Source organism: Mesoplodon bidens (assembly GCF_964165515.1).
Source record: "Mesoplodon bidens genome assembly, chromosome: 13".
In the NCBI taxonomy this organism is placed as follows: Eukaryota; Metazoa; Chordata; class Mammalia; order Artiodactyla; family Ziphiidae; genus Mesoplodon; species Mesoplodon bidens.
The window spans coordinates 15,626,237-15,646,095 of record NC_138169.1 but is presented as its reverse complement, the minus strand read 5'-3'; the positions used below and the strand labels follow the sequence as shown (position 1 = coordinate 15,646,095).

At 51.4% G+C, this 19,859-nt stretch overlaps 1 protein-coding gene across 4 annotated transcripts in view; it reads left to right on the top strand.

Moving 5' to 3' along the window:
- RASAL1 (RAS protein activator like 1) overlaps positions 1-19,859 on the top strand; it is a 47,659-nt gene that overhangs the window by 6,360 nt on the left and 21,440 nt on the right. The window contains exons 1-5 of one of the 4 annotated variants that reach the window (XM_081251741.1): positions 9,698-10,529; positions 11,102-11,215; positions 15,305-15,361; positions 17,790-17,903; positions 18,062-18,123. In XM_081251741.1, coding sequence (XP_081107867.1) covers positions 11,151-11,215; positions 15,305-15,361; positions 17,790-17,903; positions 18,062-18,123 — 298 coding nt within the window. In that variant the 5' untranslated portion in view covers positions 9,698-10,529; positions 11,102-11,150. Of the gene's footprint in view, positions 1-9,697; positions 10,530-11,006; positions 11,216-15,304; positions 15,362-17,789; positions 17,904-18,061; positions 18,124-19,859 lie in introns of those variants that run through there. The other 3 variants (XM_081251740.1, XM_081251739.1, XM_081251742.1) reach the window with 3 other exon arrangements.

Below are 19,859 nucleotides of genomic sequence, written 5' to 3'. Positions count from 1 at the left end.
TAATTTTTCTGTAAGCAAAGTGATTCAGTTATATATGATTCAGTTATACATATATATGTATTCTTTTTCATACTCTTTTCCATTATGGTTTATCACAGGATATTGAATATAGTTCCCTGTGGTAGGGGAACAAAGTAGGACTTTGTTGTTTATATCCATTCTATATATAATAGTTTGCATCTGCTAATCCCAAACTTCCAATCCATCCCTCCCCTAACCCCCTCCCCTTTGGCAACCATAAGTCTGTTCTCTATATCTGTGGGTCTGTTTCTGTTTCGTAGATAAGTTCATTTGTGTCATATTTTAGATTCCACATATATGTGATATCATATGGTATTTGTCTTTCCCTTTCTGACTTATTTCACTTAGTGTGATAATCTCTACGTTCATCCATGTTGCTGCAAATGGCATTATTTCATTCTTTTTTATGGCTGAGTAGTATTCCACTGTATATATGTACACCACATCTTCTTTATCCATTCATCTGCTGATGAACATTTAGGTTGTTTCCATGTCTTGACTATTGTAAATAGTGCTGCTGTGAACACTGGAGTGCCCGTATTCTTCAAATTAGAGTTTCGTCCGGATATATGCCCAGGAGTAGAATTGCTGGATCATTTGGTAACTCTATTTTTAGTTTTTTGAGGACACTCCATACTGTTTTCCATAGTGACTGCACCAATTTACGTTCCTACCAACAGTGTAGGAGGGTTCCCTCTTCTCCAGACCCTCTCCAGCGTTTGTTTTTTCTCCCATAAATTTTATTTATTTATTTATTTATTTATGGCTGCGTTGGGTCTTCATTGCTGCGTGCGGCCTTTCTCTAGTTGCAGCGAGCAGGGGCTACTCTTCATTGTGGCGCACGGACTTCTCATTGCGGTGGCTTCTCTTGTTGCAGAGCACGGGCTCTAGGCATGCAGGCTTCAGTAGTTGTGGCACGTGGGCTCAGTAGTTGTGGCTTGCGGGCTCTCGAGCGCAGGCTCAGTAGTTGTGATGCATGGGCTTCGTTGCTCCACGGCATGTGGGATCTTCCCGGATCAGGGCTCGAACCCGTGTCCCCTGCCTTGGCAGGCTGATTCCCAACCACTGTGCCACCAGGGAAGCCCCCAGCATTTGTTACTTGTAGACTTTTTAAATGGCCATTCTGAGTGGTGTGAGGGGAGTAGAGTGACACTGTTTTAAAAATACTAAAGTTACTGTAATGTCTACATCGTATAAAACAGCCCCCAAACATTTTGTTAGAGCATATTAAAAAAAAAAGAAAGACGGAGCTAAAATAATGTACATTTTGTCTTTGAGCATTTTGCATTAAGTTGTACATACTATTTTTCTGCATAAATTGATACAAAGTTACAAGATTCATGATCTAAGTTTTCTTGATTTAAAAAATACTGAGGTAGAATTCACAGAGTAAAATTCATTTTTTTCCACATGCAGTTCTGTGGGTTTTAGCAAATGTGTAAAGTCGTGGAACCATCACAGTTAAAATGCAAAATAGGGCTTCCCTGGTGGCGCAGTGGTTGAGAGTCGCCTGTCGATGCAGGGGACACGGGTTCGTGCCCCGGTCCGGGAAGATCCCACATGCCACGGAGCGGCTGGGCCCGTGAGCCACGGCCGCTGAGCCTGCGCGTCCGGAGCCTGTGCTCCGCAATGGGAGAGGCCACAACAGTGAGAGGCCCGCGTACCGCAAAAAAAAAATAAATAAATAAAATAAAATAAAATAAAATAAAATAAAATGCAAAATACTTCCATCACCCCAAAAAGTCCTCATGTCCCTTTGTAATCAACCCTTGTCCCCACCCAGCCCCTGGCAACCACTGACCTGTTCTCTATCCCTACAGATTTGCCTTTTCTAGACTATCATCCATGGAATTTATATACTTTATAGCCTTTCGAGTCTGGTGTCTTTCACCGAGCAATATTCATTTGAGATTCATATTGACGTGTGTATATTGACATGTATTTTTCACTGCTGAGTAGTATTTGATAACATACTATAGTTTATTTATCCTCCACTTGGGTTATTTCTAATTCTGGGCAATTATAAATATAGCCTGTTTCATGTGCAGTTTTTCTTTGTGAACAGAAGCTTTCATTTCACTTGCATATTTACATAAGAGTACGATTGATGGGTCATATAGTAAGTGCATGTTTAACTGTATAAAAAACTGCAAACCTGTTTTTCAAAGTTTTTATATTCACACTAGCAATGCACGAGAGTTCTGATTGTTCCATCTCTTCACCGACAGTTGGTACTGTCAGTTTTTGTAAAAGTCATTCTAAAAGATGGGTAGCTGTATGGATACGGCTTTTTTTTTTTTTTAATTTATTTATCGCTGTGTTGTGTCTTCATTGCACGAGGGCTCTCTCTAGTTGCGGAGAGCGGGGGCTACTTCGTTGCAGTGCGCTGGCTTCTCATTGCTGTGGCTTCTTTTTGTTGCAGAGCACGGGCTCTAGGTGCGCGGGCTTCAGTAGTTGTGGCACTCTGGCTCAGTAGTTGTGGTGCGTGGGCTTAGTTGCTCCGCAGCATGTAGGATTTTCCCAGACCAGGGCTCGAACCCGTGTCCTCTGCATTGGCAGGCGGATTCTTAACCACTGCGCCACCAGGGAAGCCCCAGCTTTTGTTTTTGTTTTTGTTTTTGAGGTATGGGGGCCTTCACTGTTGTGGCCTCTTCCGTTGCGGAGCACAGGCTCCGGACGCGCAGGCTCAGCAGCCATGGCTCACGGGCCCAGCCGCTCCGTGGCATGTGGGATCTTCCCAGACCGGGGCACGAACCCGTGTCCCCTGCATCGGCAGGCGGACTCTCAACTACTGCGCCACCAGGGAAGCCCCCAGCTTTTTTATTTACAGATAATTGTAGATTCCTGTGCAGTTTAAGAAATAAAAAGAGAGATTCCATACTGCTTCACCCAGTTTCCCCCAGTGGTGACATCTTGCACAGCAACAGTCCAGATCACAACAAGGATATTGACATTGATACAATCCACCCACCTTATTCAAAATGCTCAGTTTTATAAGCACTCGTGTGTGTGTGTGTGTGTGTGTGTGTGTGTGTATGTGTATTTAGTTCTATGCAATTTTTACAATTTTATTTATTTATTTGGCCACATAGCCGGCTTATGGGATCTTAGTTCCCCGACCAGGGATCAAGCCTGGGCCCCTGGCAGTGGAAGATTGGAGTCCTAACCACTGGACCGCCAGGGAATTCCCTCATTCTATGCAATTTTATCACATGTCCATTCCTATGACCGCCACAGTCCAGATACAGAGCATTCATCACGAGGATGCGTCAAGCTAACCTTATATAGCCACACCCATCCCCTCCCTCCCTGCCTTCCTAATCCCTGGCAACCACTCATCTGTTCTCCATCTGTATTACTTTGTCATGTCAGGGGTGTTGTATAGTAATTGGAATCATATACTGTGTAACCTTCTGAGATTGGCTTTTTTCAACTCAGCATCATTCTCTCTCTTTTTTTTTATGGATGAAGAAATTTTATTTTTTATTTTTAAAAAATATTTATTTAATTTATTTATCTATTATGGCTGCGCCAGGTCTTCACTGTGGCACGCGGGATCTTCACTGCATCATGTGGGATCTTTTAGTTGTGGCATGTGGACTCTTAGTTGCGGCATGCATGGGGGATCTAGTTCCTTGACCAGGGAATGAACCCAGAGCCCTTGCCTTGGGGGGCATGGAGTCTTACCCACTGGACCACCAGGGAAGTCCCTCAACATCATTCTCTTGAGATCCATGCTGGTTGTTACAGGTGTTTGTTTTTTTTGATTGCTGAGTAGCATTCACGGGATGGATATACCTCAGTTTGTTTAATCACTCATGTTGGAGGACATTTGGGTTGTTTCCTATCTTTGGCTATTATGAATAAGGCCACTGTGAAGATTCCTGTCCTGGTTTTTGAGTGAACATAAGTTTTCATTTCTCTGGTATAGAAGCCCAAGAGCACAATTGCTGGGTCATATGGTAAGTGCCTGCTTAGGGTTTTTGCTTTTGTTTTTGTTTTAAATTAAGAAACTGCCATATTCTTTTCCAGAATGGCTGTACCAGTTTATATTCCCACCAGCGATGTGTAAGTGATGCAGTTTTTTTCTACACCCTCACTGCCATCACTATTTTCTGTTTTAGCCTTTCTGATCGGTGTGTAGCGATATCTTTGTGGTTTTACGTTGCATCTCTCTACTGGCTAATGATGATGAACATATTTTTATGTGCTTATTCACCATCTGTATATCCTCTTCAGAAAAATATCTGTTCAAGTCTGTTGCCTATGTCCTAACTGGATTTTTTTAAACTGTTGAGTTTTGAGACTTCTCTGAGTATTCTAGATACGGGTCTGGATGTTCCAGAGAGCCCTCTGTTGGATATTTTCTCCCAGTCTGTAGCTTCTCTTTTTATTCTCTTCACATGGTCTTTTGCAAAGTTTTAAATTGTGATGAGATCCAATTTGCCACTTCTTCCTTTGTGGATTGTGCTTTTGGTGTCAAGTCTAAGGCGGGTTTTGAACTCAGGCCATCTGGGTGTGGAGTCCACCCTCTTAACCACAGCACTCCAGAAAGAGTTGAGCCCTTTTTGGATCTTTTCCTCCTTAGACCCATTCCCTTCCTTCCATCCCTAGAGAATACCATCATCTTGAAGCTGGTGTGAATCTTCCCTTCTTAATTTCTCTTCTTTTGGAGGTGGTTTTTTTTAACAGTGTTTATTGAGCACCTTCTATGTGCCAGGCACTGTGTGAGGATACAGCAGTGGATAAGACAAAACCTGCCTTCATGGGTCTTAGAGGCTAATGGGGATGCCAGATGAATCAAATCACCCTGCAAATATGTCATTACATGCTGACAGGATTGCCAGAGGAGATGCAGAAGTGCAAGGAGGGAGTCAGGGAGGCCTCCTTGAAGAAGTGACATGTAAACCCTGAAGGGTGAGGAGGGGTGAGTGGAGGAGAGGAGGGGTATTCCAAGTACTGGGAACAGCATGTGCAAAGGCCCTGAGGCAAGAGGATATGGGCCCTCCTAGAAGAGAACAAAGGTCTGTAGGTTGGTGTGCAGAATTCTAGGATGAGGGTGCAGGTCAGGACTGCACAGGGCCAAGGAAGGGCAATACCTGGGCTAGAAGTGACAAACAGGGGATGGAGGTTCAGGGGAGTTAAGTGACTCCTCCAAGAGCGCACAGGCTGAGAGGTGCTGGGCCCTGGAGTTTGTTTATATATAGAGATAACCCATCCCTGCTTTGGAACTACTCATGGCTTGGAGGAGGTGAGGTCCCTACACACTTGTCTTCAGAAGGCTGGAGCTGTGGCTTTAGCTCTGTGGCCAGTGGATCTACCCCCCCACCCCAGGCCACAGCATTCCTCTCTGTTAAATGGGGCATTGCTTCCAAATGCTTCCGGGGCTCCCCTGCCAAGCTGCTGAAGCAGGACCTCCCCCCTGTCTCTGTCTCCATGTCCTGGGGGATGGGGTGGGTGGAGCTGCTAAGTGACAGCAAGACACAACTTCTCAGCTGGCCTTGCCCTTGGCCACAAAGCCACAAGCTCTGGAAATATCCACTCTCCCCACCCCTCCATTCCCCCAACCCCCAGTCTCACGCTTGGGCAGCTTCCCCCTTCCTACTTCTCCATTCCAAAGCGGGGGCAGGGGGGGCACTTTGTGGAGTAGGGCTGAGGAAGGAGGAAGCCGGGTGCAGCCTGCGGACGCACACCTCGTCTTCAGGCTGTGGGAGGAGGGGACTTACAGGCCCTGCTTCCTGGCAGCCAGCCCGCAAGAGGGGCTTTGGAAATCCTCCTGCCTCCTGTCCCACATGGCTTCCTGCCCAGAATCGTGCCTGGAACTCACAAACGAGGCTTTGTGTTCCTGAGGTAAAGAACACGCTCCTCACCCCCAACTGGTCCCGATCTTGGTGGCCTCAGAAGGGATGGTGCCACTTCCCAGCAGGGGAAACTGACGTCTAGAGATGCACAGGTCTGCGGAGCCAGAGGAGGGGTCTGTCTCCCGCTTTGGGGGTGAAGGTGTAGCGGAGAGGTGGTGAGTTGGCAATGTTAAGGCACCGTGGGGAGAAAGGGAGTAAAAAGGAATATGACCATTGCCACAAGGAGAGAGGCCAGATTCCAGCCCTCGAGGGGAATTGGATACTATTTAACCCAGACAGTGTCTTCTGAGTCCTTCTTATGTGCCAACTGGCGTGGGAGGCACTGCATGAATCAGTCATTGTCCCTGACATTTAGGAGATAAGACAGCATGTAAATCCCCACAAAACAAGGGAACAAGAGACCAAGGTCACAGAGAGGTGCCAACAGGCGGGCAGTGGGGGGCGGTCACCACTGCCTTCCCTGCCACCTTCCAGGCTTCCCGGAGGCTGTGAGCAGAGCTACGAAGCAAGGGCAGCGGGGCTTTCAGAGACCAGAGGAAGTACAAATTATTGTCTGATTATAATTTCTGATTAAAAAGAAGCACATGCCATTAAGTCAGAGAAAGCCCTCCAGTTCTGTGCTTGCTTTATTGTCTACATATCACTTCGTACTTCCCACTGAGAGTCTGTTCCTAGCTGCCCATTACTTTTGTCTGTATCACCCTCCTAAGAGCCCATGAGAGCAGGGCTGGGCTGTGTGTACCTCACTGTATCCCCATTGCCTAGTACATAGTAGGTGCTCAATACACATTTGTTAAGTAAGAAAAGAATTTTATATATAATATGTAAACATTTTATATATATGAAAGGAATAATATAAGAAAAGAATTTTATATATATAATACTTTATGGCATCAGTATCATGCCTACATAAGGTTGTATATACTGTGTTTTCCCCACGACTTGCATTTCTTTTTGGCTGCGCCACACTGCTAGTGGGATCTTAGTTCCCAGACCAGGGATCAAACCCATGCCCTCGGCAGTGAAAGCATGGAGTCCTAACCACTGAACCACCAGGGGATTCCCTATGACCTGCTTTTTTTTTTTTTAAAGCACTTTTCCTGTCATTAAATAGTCTTCAAGAACATAATGCCATTTGCAGCTATATATAGCTGGGACTTCCCTGATGGTCTAAGACTCTGTGCTCCCAATGCAGGGGACCCGGGTTCGATGCCCGGTCAGGGAACTAGACCCCGCATGCCGCAACTAAAGATCCTGCATGCCACAACGAAGATCCCACGTGCCACAAGTAAGACCTGGCGCAGCCAAATAAATAAACAAATATTGAAAACAACCCACATAGCTATCTAGTGTTCCATGGCACTGCTCTTACATTATCTGCACTTTATTTCACCCCACCTGTCATAATTTTTATTTAATTGTATCTGTGGGACTTAAACCAGGAAATAGGTAGATAAAGGAATGTAAAGGCTTTCCTGGTGGAAGGATAGGGCAAAGGTAGGATCAGGGGGTGGGGTGGGGGGAATATGAATAAAATCTTAAAGGTGTTGAATTCAGGAATGGGGTCAAGAGGGCCATGCAGCCAGGGAATCCTGGACCCAGTGGTGTGTTGTTAAATTGCCTCTCCAAAACAAATTGTAGTGTTTATTTGCTGATTTCCATGGTGCAAATTCTCCTCCTGTGGTTGATTTCAAGTTCCTGATGAGGCATTGCCGAACACGGGGTTGGAAGGGCGTGGGCACAGCTGGCTCTCAGGGACCAGTAGGCGCAAGCTTCAGCACACCCCTGTCAGCGCCCAGGCCTGATCTCCACTCTGGGATGAGGAGCCCTCTCCACTCTGTGTCTGTGAGCCCTCCCTGGGCCCCAGGCCCAGCATCTCAGACGAAGGGGGGGGGACTCGTTCTGGGTAGTGAGGCCCATCGGGGTGCAGGAGCCCAATCTTGAGATCTTGCTATCAGATTTCACAGCTGGGATGCAAAGCCCCAGATTCCCTCAGCTCAGCAATTCGGAGCCGCACTGGCTCCACTGAAGTGTGGCCGCTCCATCCATCCCTGGAATTCAGGGCTGGGCCTGGCGCTCTGCCCCAGCCACAAAGTCCTTAGGACCCAGCCTCAGAGCTCAGTCACCCAGTGGGGCTCAAGGTCAGGCACAGTGGTAGGATCAGGATGTTCCATTATGGCCGCGACACTTATGAGCACTTGCTGTATGCCAGGCTGTGCTGAACGTTTGACGTTTAATTCATCCCATCCTCACACCCAGCCTATGAGGTGGGCACTAGTTTTATTCCCAATTTACCGATGAGGAAACTGAGGCACTGAGAGGGTAACTCACTTGCCCAAGAGCATCCAGCTCATACCTGTAGGTGCCAGGATTCAATCCCAGGTGGGCTGAACGCTAAAACCTCTGCTCTTAAATCCTCAGCCCAGTATCTCCTCCCACTTGGCTTTACGAAGCACCTGCTATGTGCATCCCATGGGCGGTAGACTATGCACAGAGTTGACAAGAAGATGATAGTGGGTTTGTCTTGAAGAGGCTTAGAGGATGGGGAAGGGGAGGCAGCTAACCATTTCCTGAGCACCTACTATGTGCCAGGAATGATGCCAGGTGCCTTACACAGCCATCTTGATTAACTCTACAACAATCTCACGAGAAAGGTGAGACCCTTTCCACATGACAGCCCAGGCCTGGGCTCTCAGGAGCCTGCCTTCTTCTTTCCCAAATGGCCTCTAGCAAGTCACACTCCTCTGGGCCACATTTCCCCCTCTGGTTCCTTGACAGGAACTGCCCTAGGAGACCTCAAACCCTCTGCCAGTTTCAGGTCAAAGCTTCTCAGAACAACAGGAGGTAGCCAGGCCATTTGGAAAGTATGGAGACTGTGGCCACAACTCCAGGCAAATTGCAGGGTCAGACGCTGGATATTGGGTAGGTGACAGAGCTAGCTCCTTGGAGGCCTGGCTGGCACAGTCCATAGCCTTTGTAACCCTCCTGGGAGTCTGGGGAGGGGAGTCTGGGAATGTGACTTCCTGCTCAGCTCCGGAAGTTGGGCCAAGATGGCTGGTGGTGGTTTGGCTGGCATCCCAGGTGGCCCTAGGACAAGACCCCCAGGTTCCATCAAGGGTCCCTGGGGGCTGGATAGCCTATCTGAGGTCTCTTTTTCAGAAGAAAAAGGTTTGGCCACGAGATCCCACCTAGGTGAGTGGGGGCGGGGAGAGGCAGGACACCTGTCCTGAAGTAGCAGTCGCATAACAAGTACCATTTTCTCCTCCTGAGGATCTGGGGTAACTGATAAAGATTATGGGAGGGCTTTAACTACTCCCTCAGGGCTACCACTGCTCTGGAATCAACGCTGCATCACCCCTCATACCCTGTTGAAGGATGTTGCAATACTTCTAAGCCTTGGGGCCAGCCCTGCTAGGCCCATTTCCCAGATGGGGTAACTGAGGCCCAGACTTTGGAAGGACTCACCAGATGGAGGCCAGCCAGGGAGAGAATTCCAGGGATCTGCATTCCTCACCAGCCTGGCTGGGGTGCTGGGTGGGAAGTCAAGGAGGGAGACGGGGAAGCAGATCACGGGGCTGCTCCTGTGGCTGGGCAGGGCCCTCCCGGAATTGCCAGTCTGGGCATTGACTCCCGAAATCAATAAGTAGAGCCTTCTCATTGGTGCCCAGCCCTTGGCTGACCTGACCAGAAAGAGTCCCTTCTGAGAACTCTTAGGTAAACAAAAAACGCATGCACAGAGATAGTGTGTGTGTATCTGTCCTGGGACAGGCCTTTCCAGTCACATTATCACATTTAAAACTCGAAAACTGTGCAAACCTGGAGCTGTGGGAGCAGAGAAAAAGGGGAGAAAACCTCTGCCTGGCATGGGAGGACATCCCGGAAGACTTCCTAGGAGAGGTGATATTTGAGCTATGCCTTGAAGAACAATAATGATAATAGCAAACACTTTCTGAAAACTTCTTATGTGCCTGTCGGTGTTCTGAGATCTGTATCGGCTTCCTTCATATCTGTTTTATCTCATCTAATTCTCTCAAAACCCTGTGAGCGAGATACTATAATAACATGAACCGATGAGAAAACCAAACCAGGGCACAGAGAGGTTAAGAGACTTGCCCAAGACCACACAGCTACCAAGTGGCGGAGCCAGCATTCAAATCCAGAAAGGCAAATCAATGACTGTAAGACCTTCCGAGTGCTATTTAATCCCTCTGAACCTCAGTTTGTGTATCCATACAAGGTGGGTGGGGGAACTAGTACAATAGTAAGTAACGCATAGAATTATTGTGAGGACGAAGGTGAGAAATTCCTGTAAAACGCTTAGAACAGTGCCCGGCACACAGTAAGCGTTCAAACAATTGTAGATGACTTTTACCATCGCTGTGGTGGTGAGCTTCAAGCCCTCCCCTCCCCCTCCGGCTGCGGCTTCCGCCCCCGCAGTGCCAGCCAGTGACGCGGGATCTGCCGCTCGCACAGTCTGGGTTTAATAGGAAACTAAAAGAGATGGAAGGGGATGTTCGCGGCCCCTCCCTTGACTCTGAAAAGGACCCCCAGGGAGAGTGTGACTCTCTCTAGCGACGCCTCCCGCGATCTCCGATACTGCTTCGGGATGGGGCAAGAAGGTCGGACCGAGAAGGCGGCGCCGGGATGGTAGGCAGGGGAGAGCCGGGGAGGTGTGAACGTGCTGGAGGCAGGGCAGGCAGGGGACATACTGTGTCTTCTGAGCCCGATGCCAACTCACTAGGAGCCTGCGGCCACACGCATCATGGCCGTGGGCGGCTCTCCACCTGGCAGTCCCAGCCTCCAGGCACCCGGGGCTCTGAGGCCGGTGCGCTCTCGCACGCTTGGCTGGGGTGCCGGCAGAGGGCGCGCGAGGGGGCCCGGGAACTGGCGGAGGGGGGGTGGGTGCCGCGGGAGGCGGGATTGCGGGGAGGGCCCTGGGCCGCCCCTCCCGCCCCCTGCCCTCCCCGCCTGCCCACCGGGAGCGCTGGACTAGAAGGCAAGGGCTGGCGGTGTCCCCCGCGCGCCCAGCCGGCTCGGCGCCCAGCTCCTACCTGTAGAGTCTGGCGGGGGCGCCCCCTCCCCGGACACCTATCCTTTCTCCTCTTTCGGAAACCTCTCGCTCAGCTACCCGCGTGTCGGACAGGCGGCGCTGGGATCCCGGGACAGGGTGCCAGGCTCTCTGTTTGTGACACGTAGTCGCCCTCCCCGCCGCGGTACAGACTCGGAACCTGGACGCCCTCCTGGCCGGAAAGTTTGGGGCTGGGCGCCATGGCCAAGAGCAGCTCCCTGAATGTCCGCGTCGTGGAGGGCCGGGCGCTGCCTGCCAAGGACGTGTGAGTACCCCCGGGGCCAGTCGGGGATGGGGGGCGTGCCGGGCATGGGATGGGGCGGGGGTCGCCCATTCTGCGTTCCAGGGAAGGTCGGTGAAGTGGGCGGGGGTTCTTGTCTGAGACCGAGTATTGGGGCACATCCACCTTCATGGGGCAAGAGGCCCCACGCCCATCGCTTCCTGGTGGGAGGGGACACCAAGACTTAGCAGATGCCCCGCCCCGCCCCCAGGAAGGGGGTGTCTTTGTTCCTGGGACGTACTAAAGGGGGTCTTCCAGGGCTTCAGCCCTGGGGATTAGAGGGTCGGATTCTGTCAGAGCTGGGGAGGGGCTTTAGGTGGGGTTTCTCCAGGCCTGGGTGGGCACCTGTTAAGAGAACCCTGGAGAGGAGCCCCAGAGGGCCTGGGATCCAGGTGGCCCCAGGATTCCTCTGTGTGCATCTGGTATTTAGGTTTGCAGAGTGTCACCAGGTGGCCCACCAGCCAGGCCTGGGGGAAACTGGGGTCCTCTTGACCCAAAACCCTAAGCTCCCCAGCCAGCAGCTCCCAGCCCAGTGGGGACCTTCCCTGGATGCTAAGCCGCTTGAAGAGCCAACTTCCCCCTGCAGCCCCCTCCCTAGCCAGGTGTGATGGGGCTGGAGGACCCTCAGGTTGCCCTGAGTACCAGTCCTAGGCTGTGCTTCCCTCAGGGCTGAGTCAGCAGTTGCCGAATCAGCAGAATGGGGAGAGGGGTCCCCCCCCTCCAGCCTGGCCTGGAGCCCAGAAGGGGCTCTAAGGGTTTCAGCACCTGAAACAGGTGTGGGATCCTTGGCAGGACATTGGCTTTGTGACCTTGAACCTAGTCCTGTTTGGGTTTGGATTTCCCATCTGGGCAATGGAAACCCTGGACAAGAGTCTCCAAGCTGCATGCAGCTGAGGGTGGAGAACCCTTAGCATTTTCCCGCTGGCCAGGGCGAGCAGGAACGTGGATTCTGAGCCTTCGCACAGGCTGGGGCTTAGCTATGCTCTCACTCCCCCAGCTGTGGGCCCCCAGTGAGGAGTATCCTGCCTTTGACTTCATGAACATCCCCCCTCCCCAACCCTGAAGCTGTGTCAAGGGGGAAGCTGCATAGAGCAGTTCTAGCTCCCCGCATCCTCATCAGCGACCCCCCAAAAACACACACCTGAGGAAAGCAGAGAGCTAGCTTGCTGTGCAAATGCAGCATCTGGATGAGCCCCCTGATTCCCCTCTTATGAGATGCCCTCTCAGAGCACCTGAGAATTAGTGATTCTGGAACTGTCGAGGCAGTGAGGTCAGGAGTGGGGACCTGGCAGCTGCTGGGGGGCTGAGGGAGAGAACCTTCCAGAAACCAGGTTTCCATCTCACGGTGCTCTGGCCCCTCCACCAGTCCTGGGTGAGGGCCATGAGGGAGTGACGGATGTTGTCCTTGGACCCGGACATGGCTCGCGGGGCTCCCTCTACCTCTCCTGGGGAGGGAGTTGACTCATACCTGGTTCCTGCGTCTCTTGGCCACCCCTCCTCCCCCAAGTTCCCGGGCCAAGGTGAGCTCTGAGGTGGGCCACGCCCCAGAACCAGGGTAGGGAGGAGAGTGACTAAGCCCCAGTGGGGGATCCAGCCACACTGCCTCAGTTTCCCTGGCTGTTGGTGCCCTTCTTCAGAGGGGCTCCCTCAGAGCGTGCTGGGATCTCCATGCCTGTGGGGACTCTTAGATGGGTATGTCCTCTCTCCCCTCTCCTAAGGGAGAGGGCCCAGATTCTTCCTGAAGCCTCACCAGGTTTGAGGGGGTTTTGGCCTGGCTTGGGAGGAGGCCTCAGCTGATAATTTGAGAGTTATTTCTGTCATTAATAGTAACAGCTATATGTCTTTGACGGCTTCCTATGGGCCAGGTCCTGTGTTTAACACTTCCTGTAGTCCTATTAGCATTTCCATTTTACGAATGGGCAAACCGAGGCACAGAGAGGCAAAGTCACTTGCCCAAGGTCACACAGCTGGGATTTGAACCCTGACTGCCCCCATGCCACAACCAGGCTGGGCAGGCAATGGCCGATGGGCCTGCTTTCCCATGCTTGAGGTGGGGCAGGAGCCGTGGGAGAGGCCAAGGGTCTAGAGAGACTGAGGGTCTGGAAGGGGCAGCCCCCTTCCGCCACTGTTGCCCCTGCCTGATAGGAGCCTGATAAGGCCCTTGTGCGTCAGAGCCCTGGAGCTGACGTGCTTGGCTCCCATGAGGGACCCAGGGGTCAGGCCGGGTAGATGGGAGGGGGCGTGGCTCCCAGCCCTTTTCTATGGATCCCAGCCTATTTGTCCCACATCTGCTGCTGGGGAAACTGAGGGATTGGAGCCCGTCTAAAAGAAGCTCAGGGAGAGAGGACCCAGGGAGAGAAATGAGATAGAGGGGGTTACCAGCCATGGGGATCCAGGGGGGTGGAGCCCGATGGGAAAACTGAGGCTCCCAGGGTTACTCAGCCCAATGGATTTGGGATACATCAGATGGGAAAACTGAGGCCTGGGGCATTACGCAGAAGGGAGGTCAGAGGTAGAACCCAGAGAGGAGTTCAGAGACACAGGACATCAAGCAGTCTGAGGTGTTCAGGGTTGGAGAGCAGATGGGGAAATGGAGGTACACCCAGCAGAGGGAACTAGGGGAAGAGTCCACAGAGGGAGCCGAGGCATGGGGAGGGCTCAGCCAGCAGACGAGGTTGGAGCAGCTGTGGTGCCAGCGTCCCTCTTCCTGGGAACCCCCGAGGCATTTGTGGATCAGTGACGAACTGAACTGAGAGAGGGAGCAGAGAGATGTCGGGGGCTGGGGTGTCAGGGGAGGGGGCCATTTGGGCAAGGGATCGTGAGCTGGGGTGCAGGCATTGGTTAAGAACATGTGTGCTGAGCCCCACAGACCTGGGTTCGAATTCTGACTCTGCGGTGGTGGGGGGAGACGGGGGTGGGGAAATACAGCTCCTCCCCCAAGGAAATCAGATTTCGGAAGTTGCAGGGAGCCATGGAGACAGACACTAAACAGAGAGAAATGGAGCAAGATGATTTCACATGCTCAGAGGGATCCAAGATCAATTTTACACTGTCTACTGTTGGAGGATGGTGGTGATCAAGGACCACCTCTCTGAGGCAGTGACTTTTGGGCTGAGGTTTGAATAATAAGATGGAGCCAGCCATGACAAGATCAGGAACAGAGAGGGTGTCTTAGTTAGGTGGAACAGCAAGTGCAAAGGCCCTGAGGCTGGACTGAGCTTAGTGGAAGACAAAGGAAGCCTGTGTGATGGGAAGGGGGCGGGGGTGGGGGAAAGAGATGAGGGCCCCTGGTTGATAGCTTGGGATGGACTAGTAACTCTTACTATGAAGCGGGGATGGAACTGGCTTTGGTTGGCCTATGGCTCATGGCTACTCAAGGGGATGCAGCACATTTCTCCTACTGGTTGTTTTGAGGTCTGGGTGCCCTGGTCTGTGCCTGCCGTGAGAGCGGCTGCTGAGGTCCATCCCCGCTGAAGGCTGAGCTATGGGGAGTCCCCTCCCAGGGAAACTCCCAATGGAGAGGGCAATGCTTACCCTGAGGGTGGCGTTCAGGCACCTGTGGGGAAAGCTCTGGGGTCGGCCATGATGCATCGCACCATGCATTAGCTTCTTTAGCTCCTCCAACCGCCCTAGGGGGTATGTGAAAACATTACACCCGACTTACAGAGCAGAGAAACTGAGGCCCACAGAGGGAAGGGGTCTTGCCAGGGTTCCACAGTTAGTACACTTGAGGCCAGGGATGACTCCCCAGCAGAGCACATCCTCTGGACCACCGCTTCGGGCTTCCTGGGACCGGGACTCCAAATTTTCTGGCTTCATGTCTCAGTGTTCTATTTCTTTGGGTGGAAGCCCAGGGTCCATTCAAGGAGGTCCACAATGGGTGGGCTGGGCAGCCATGACACCGTCTGCTGGTCCCCAGAGGTCCTGCCTCCACTGAACTTGCTGTGTGACCCTGGGCAAATCCCCTCCCCTCTCTGGGCCTTAGTTGCCCCCATCTGTAAAATGAAGGCAGATTGGGATCCCCACCCAGGGCTGCTCTCTCAAGCCCGCTCCCCAAACCTCCTCCTTCCGCAGGTCTGGGAGCAGTGACCCCTACTGCATAGTGAAAGTGGACGACGAAGTGGTGGCCAGGTGAGGAGGGGAGGGCAAAGGGAGCAGGGCTGGGGGCCGGGGCTCCGTCTTGACCTGGGGAGTCCAGGCACAAGAATTCACGTTGAAAAGAGGACCTGGGGGAGGGCAACGTTTACCCCAAGGGGTGACTCGCAGGCCTGATGGTGGGTGCTTTGCGCCCTGACCATGGGCCCAGACAGAGGGGCCGCCGGCTCCCCTCTCCATCTGGTCCCACCAACTGGCCGACATCTTCCCCCTTCCCCCTTGTCCTGATGATGTCCCTGCTGGCGTCCTGGGGCTGACTCAGTGGCGGCCAGATTGTACTTTCCGCAGTGGCCTCCCCGGGGACGGGCATCTCATGCTTGCCTGGGCTGGCTGGTTCCGGGCCTGCTGGGTGCTGCGGGCACCGGAGTGTGTACGTGTGTGTGTGTGGGGGGGGTGTGTGCATGTGCGCCTGGCTGGGCCTGCTTGTGAGTGTGTGTCGGCGTGTCAGAGGGCTGGTGTGAATGCCTGCGACCACTGGTGCGTGTCCCTGGGGGTGTGCAGGCTCAGAGGTTCACGTTGTGTACCAGCGTGGGGGGGTATACGTGTGTGTGCACACGTGGGCTGCCGTGTACACGCATGTGTGCACCAATGTCTGCTTATTTGGGTATACAGGCGCCACTGTGAACATATGTGAGGATGTGAAGATGTTTGGTGTGTGTGAACGAGTCTCGGGCTGGGGAGACATCGGGCTGGGCTGTGCTGGGCTGGGCTTGGTTGCCAGCCCTGCAGGCTGAAGGACGGCTCTCAGCCCCCGCAGGCCTGAAGGGTGTGGGTGGGCCGGCGGCTGAGGCCTCGGTTCCTATGGAGACAGCAGGATTCAGGATCCTCCTGGCACCAGTTCTGGTCCAGATGGGCCGGGAGCTGGGGGCAGGGAGCCCGTGTGGGGGAGGGTAGCCTGCAGCACACCAGCCGACCACCCCCCATCATTCTCTCTGTGCTTGTGCTGCCCCTTATCACATTCTGTGACACCACCCCCAAACCCACAGACTGATTTTCCGTGTGACCCCAGGCTGTCACCCCCTCTGGGCTCTGAGGAGCCTCTCAGCTCGGGGGCTGGGGAGCCTGAGGGGACTTCCAGCTGAGAAGAGGTCAGGGTAGCGGGAAGAGGGTGCTTGGAGAGGAGAGTCCGTCTGATGGTGGGGCCCTGGGCTGTGTGTGTGTGTGTGTGTGTCCACGTTCATACTCTTTGTTGGGGAAGAGTGTGTGGAAGGGAGGAGGAAGGCAGTGGCAGGTGTGCAGACCAAATTTTGCAACTGTAAATTTTGGTGTGTCTTCACTGGGCAAAGTAGGTTCTTTTCTTCCCCCATTGCGTAAAGGGAAGTGCATCTGCAGAGGTGCTGTGGTGAGATGTATGGGTTTGTCTTGGTCCCTGACCCTCCTGGGGTTCCCCCTGCTTACTGGCCCCTGCTGACTTCATGGTCTCCTGGCCCCTCACACTTCCCTGCCTCCCAACCACCGTCTTCTTGTTCCTCAAACTCACCATTCCTGCCTCAGGGCCTTTGCATGTGCTCTTCCAGCCATGTGGAATACTTGTTCTCATCCCTTCTCCCTGCTTTGCCTGACTAGCTCCTGCAGGAAGCCTTTCCTGACCCCTCCTATCCTCACCCCAGTGGGCACCACTGAGCTAACCAATCACAGAACTTCTTTCACTATGTCACAAGGGCTCAGGAGGGAGCACCAGTCTGCTGAGCGAGGCTCTGTGGGGGTGGGGACCTTGGCACCTCTTCCTCTGATTCCCCATAGCCCCCAAGACTTGGCACATAAGTCAGGGTGAGTGTTTATGGAGTGAATCAATGAATGGATGGGTGGAATTGTGTGTCTTGTCAGTTACTGTGTGACAGTGTGATTCTGTGTGTGTATCTCTGCTGCATATCACCCTATGTATGTGAGTGTGTGTCTGTGGGTCTATGTGTGTCTCCATGTTCGGGCATTTCTTTTCTCTGTGTCTCTGTGTGAATGTTTCTGTTTTCTCTCTGTGTGTCTGTACGTGTCTATATGTAGAAACACACAAATGTGTGTTTCTAGAAAATTTTGAGGATGCATATGTATATCTGTATATGTGTGAATGTGTCTCTGTGTCTCTGGCTTCCTTGATATATCTGTGAATATCTCTGTTTCAGTGTGTATCCCCATGGGATTGTGTGATGTGTGTGTGTGTGTGTGTGCATGTGTGTGTTGAGGTCCCTGGGTGTGTGAGGGTCAGGGTTTCTGTGTGTATTTGTGTGTGTCTCCATGCCTGGATTCTTGAGTGTATGAGTGTGTGTGTTTGTAGCTGTATTTGAGTGTATTTGAGTAGCTCTGGGTGTGTATGTGTCTGGATCCCTGTGTGTGTGTGTTTGTGTCCCCAGGTATCTGCTGCCTGTGTGGCCCAAAGGCCCTCAGCCCCCCATGTCCCCTTTTGCAGGACAGCAACCATTTGGCGAAGCCTGAGCCCCTTCTGGGGGGAGGAGTACACAGTGCACCTGCCCCTGGATTTCCACCAGCTGGCCTTCTATGTGCTGGACGAGGATACCGTGGGGTGTGTGTGCTGGGGACCCAAGCCTGGATATCTGAGGGAAGGCGGGACACCCCAATACATAGTACCCACCCACCCAGCCGTTGACGCCTTGCCTCCACCTCTCCACGGGCGGGGCAGGGGTCCCTAAGTTGGACCCTCATCTGCCTGCCTTTCTGCAGGCACGACGACATCATAGGCAAGATCTCACTGAGCAGGGAGGCCATTGCAGCTGACCCCCGAGGTGGGTGAGGGGCACTGGCCCCCGGCCGGGCAGAGGGCAGAGGGGGTGGCAGTTGTAAGGGCATAGCCAGCAGCACGGGGCAACACAGAGCCTTCAGGGGAAAATTATCTTGGTTGTTGCTTTTGTTTTTCATTTTAATTTAGTTCGTTTATTGAGCAGTTAGCTTATTTACATAGGTCAATATTCAAAAGATAAGATTAGCTGTGAAACTGTCCCTCTTACCCCAGCTACTTCATTCTTTTTTTTATTTTTGGCCGCACTGCACGGCATGTGGGATCTTAGTTCCTCAACCAGGGATCCAATACACGCCCCCTGCAGTGGAAGCAGGGAGTCTTAACCACTGGACTTCCGGGGAAGTCCCCCCCGCTACTCCATTCTCATCCTCAGTGTTGTCAGTTTCTTGTATGTCCTTCTAGGGACATTTTAAATATATGCAAGGAAGTAACAATAGTAATAGCAGTAAAAACATATAGTGCTTACTGTATGCTGAACGCTTTCTAAGTGCTTTACATGTATCAATTCACTTAATTATCGTAATAACCCTAAGGGATAGGTACTCTTGTTATGCCCACTCTATAGGTGAACAAACTGAGGCACAGGGGGTTAAATAACTTGCCCAAGATCACAAAGTTATTAAGTGGGACAACTGGGATTTGAACCAAGTTGTCTAGTTCCAGAGTCTGTGATCTTCACACTATACTATATGTGTTTTTATTCTCTGCTTATAAGAATGGTAGCCTATTAAACTCATCGGTTCTGTACCCTGTCTTTTCACTTCACCATGTACCTTGGAGATCTTTCCATAATGGTGTCCCCAGAGCTTCCGCATTCTTTGATCTTCGTATGACTTCATGGCACTCCATTGTGCCATCCAGTGATGGATGTGCCATCATTTATTTGGCTGGTTTCCTCTTGATGGACACTTGGGTTGTTGACAGTCTTTTCCTAGTTCAAACAATGCTGCAATGACTAACCTTGTACAAACGTGACTGCACACATATATGCAAGTTACATCAATCAGCGTGATAAATTCCTAGAGGTGGATTTGCTGGATCAAAGACTACCCACATTAGCACAGTTGATAGTTATTATAGTAATTAAGTTACCCTCCCTGGAGGAATTAACAGTTTAACCCATCCTGTACCCTTGCCAACAAATACCAAACTTTTGGATCTTGTATCTGATAGGTAAAAAAAATTGCCTCTTAGTGTGGGTTATTTTGCATTTCTCTATGAGTGAGATTTTTTTAATTCAAACAGAAAGTCACAAAAATTATAATCATCCTCATCAGTTCACCCAGTCCCATGTAATTAATTTTTTTTCATCTTGATCTTTTGTTAGCACTTTTATGAATTCATCAGTTTTCCATTAGAGGTCTGAATCTATGAGTGAGATTGAAGACCTTTTTATATATTCAAGAGTCACTTTATTTCCTTTTTTGTCTATTGCCTATTCACATTGTATGTGTATTGTTCACCCACTGGGTTGTTGCCTTTTCTTACTGATTTGTAGGAGCCCTTTACATGTGAGGAAAATGAACTTTGTCATATTAGCTGCAAAATGTTTTTCTCCCTTGTGGCTTATATTTTGACTTTGCTTACAATGTTTTCCAGAAGAACATTTGTTTCTTTTTCTGTAGTCAAAAAATTTTTTTGGCTCTTGATTTTCTGTGATACCTAAACGGCTTTCTTTTTCTTTCTTTTTTTTTTTTTTTTGGCGGTACGCGGGACTCTCAC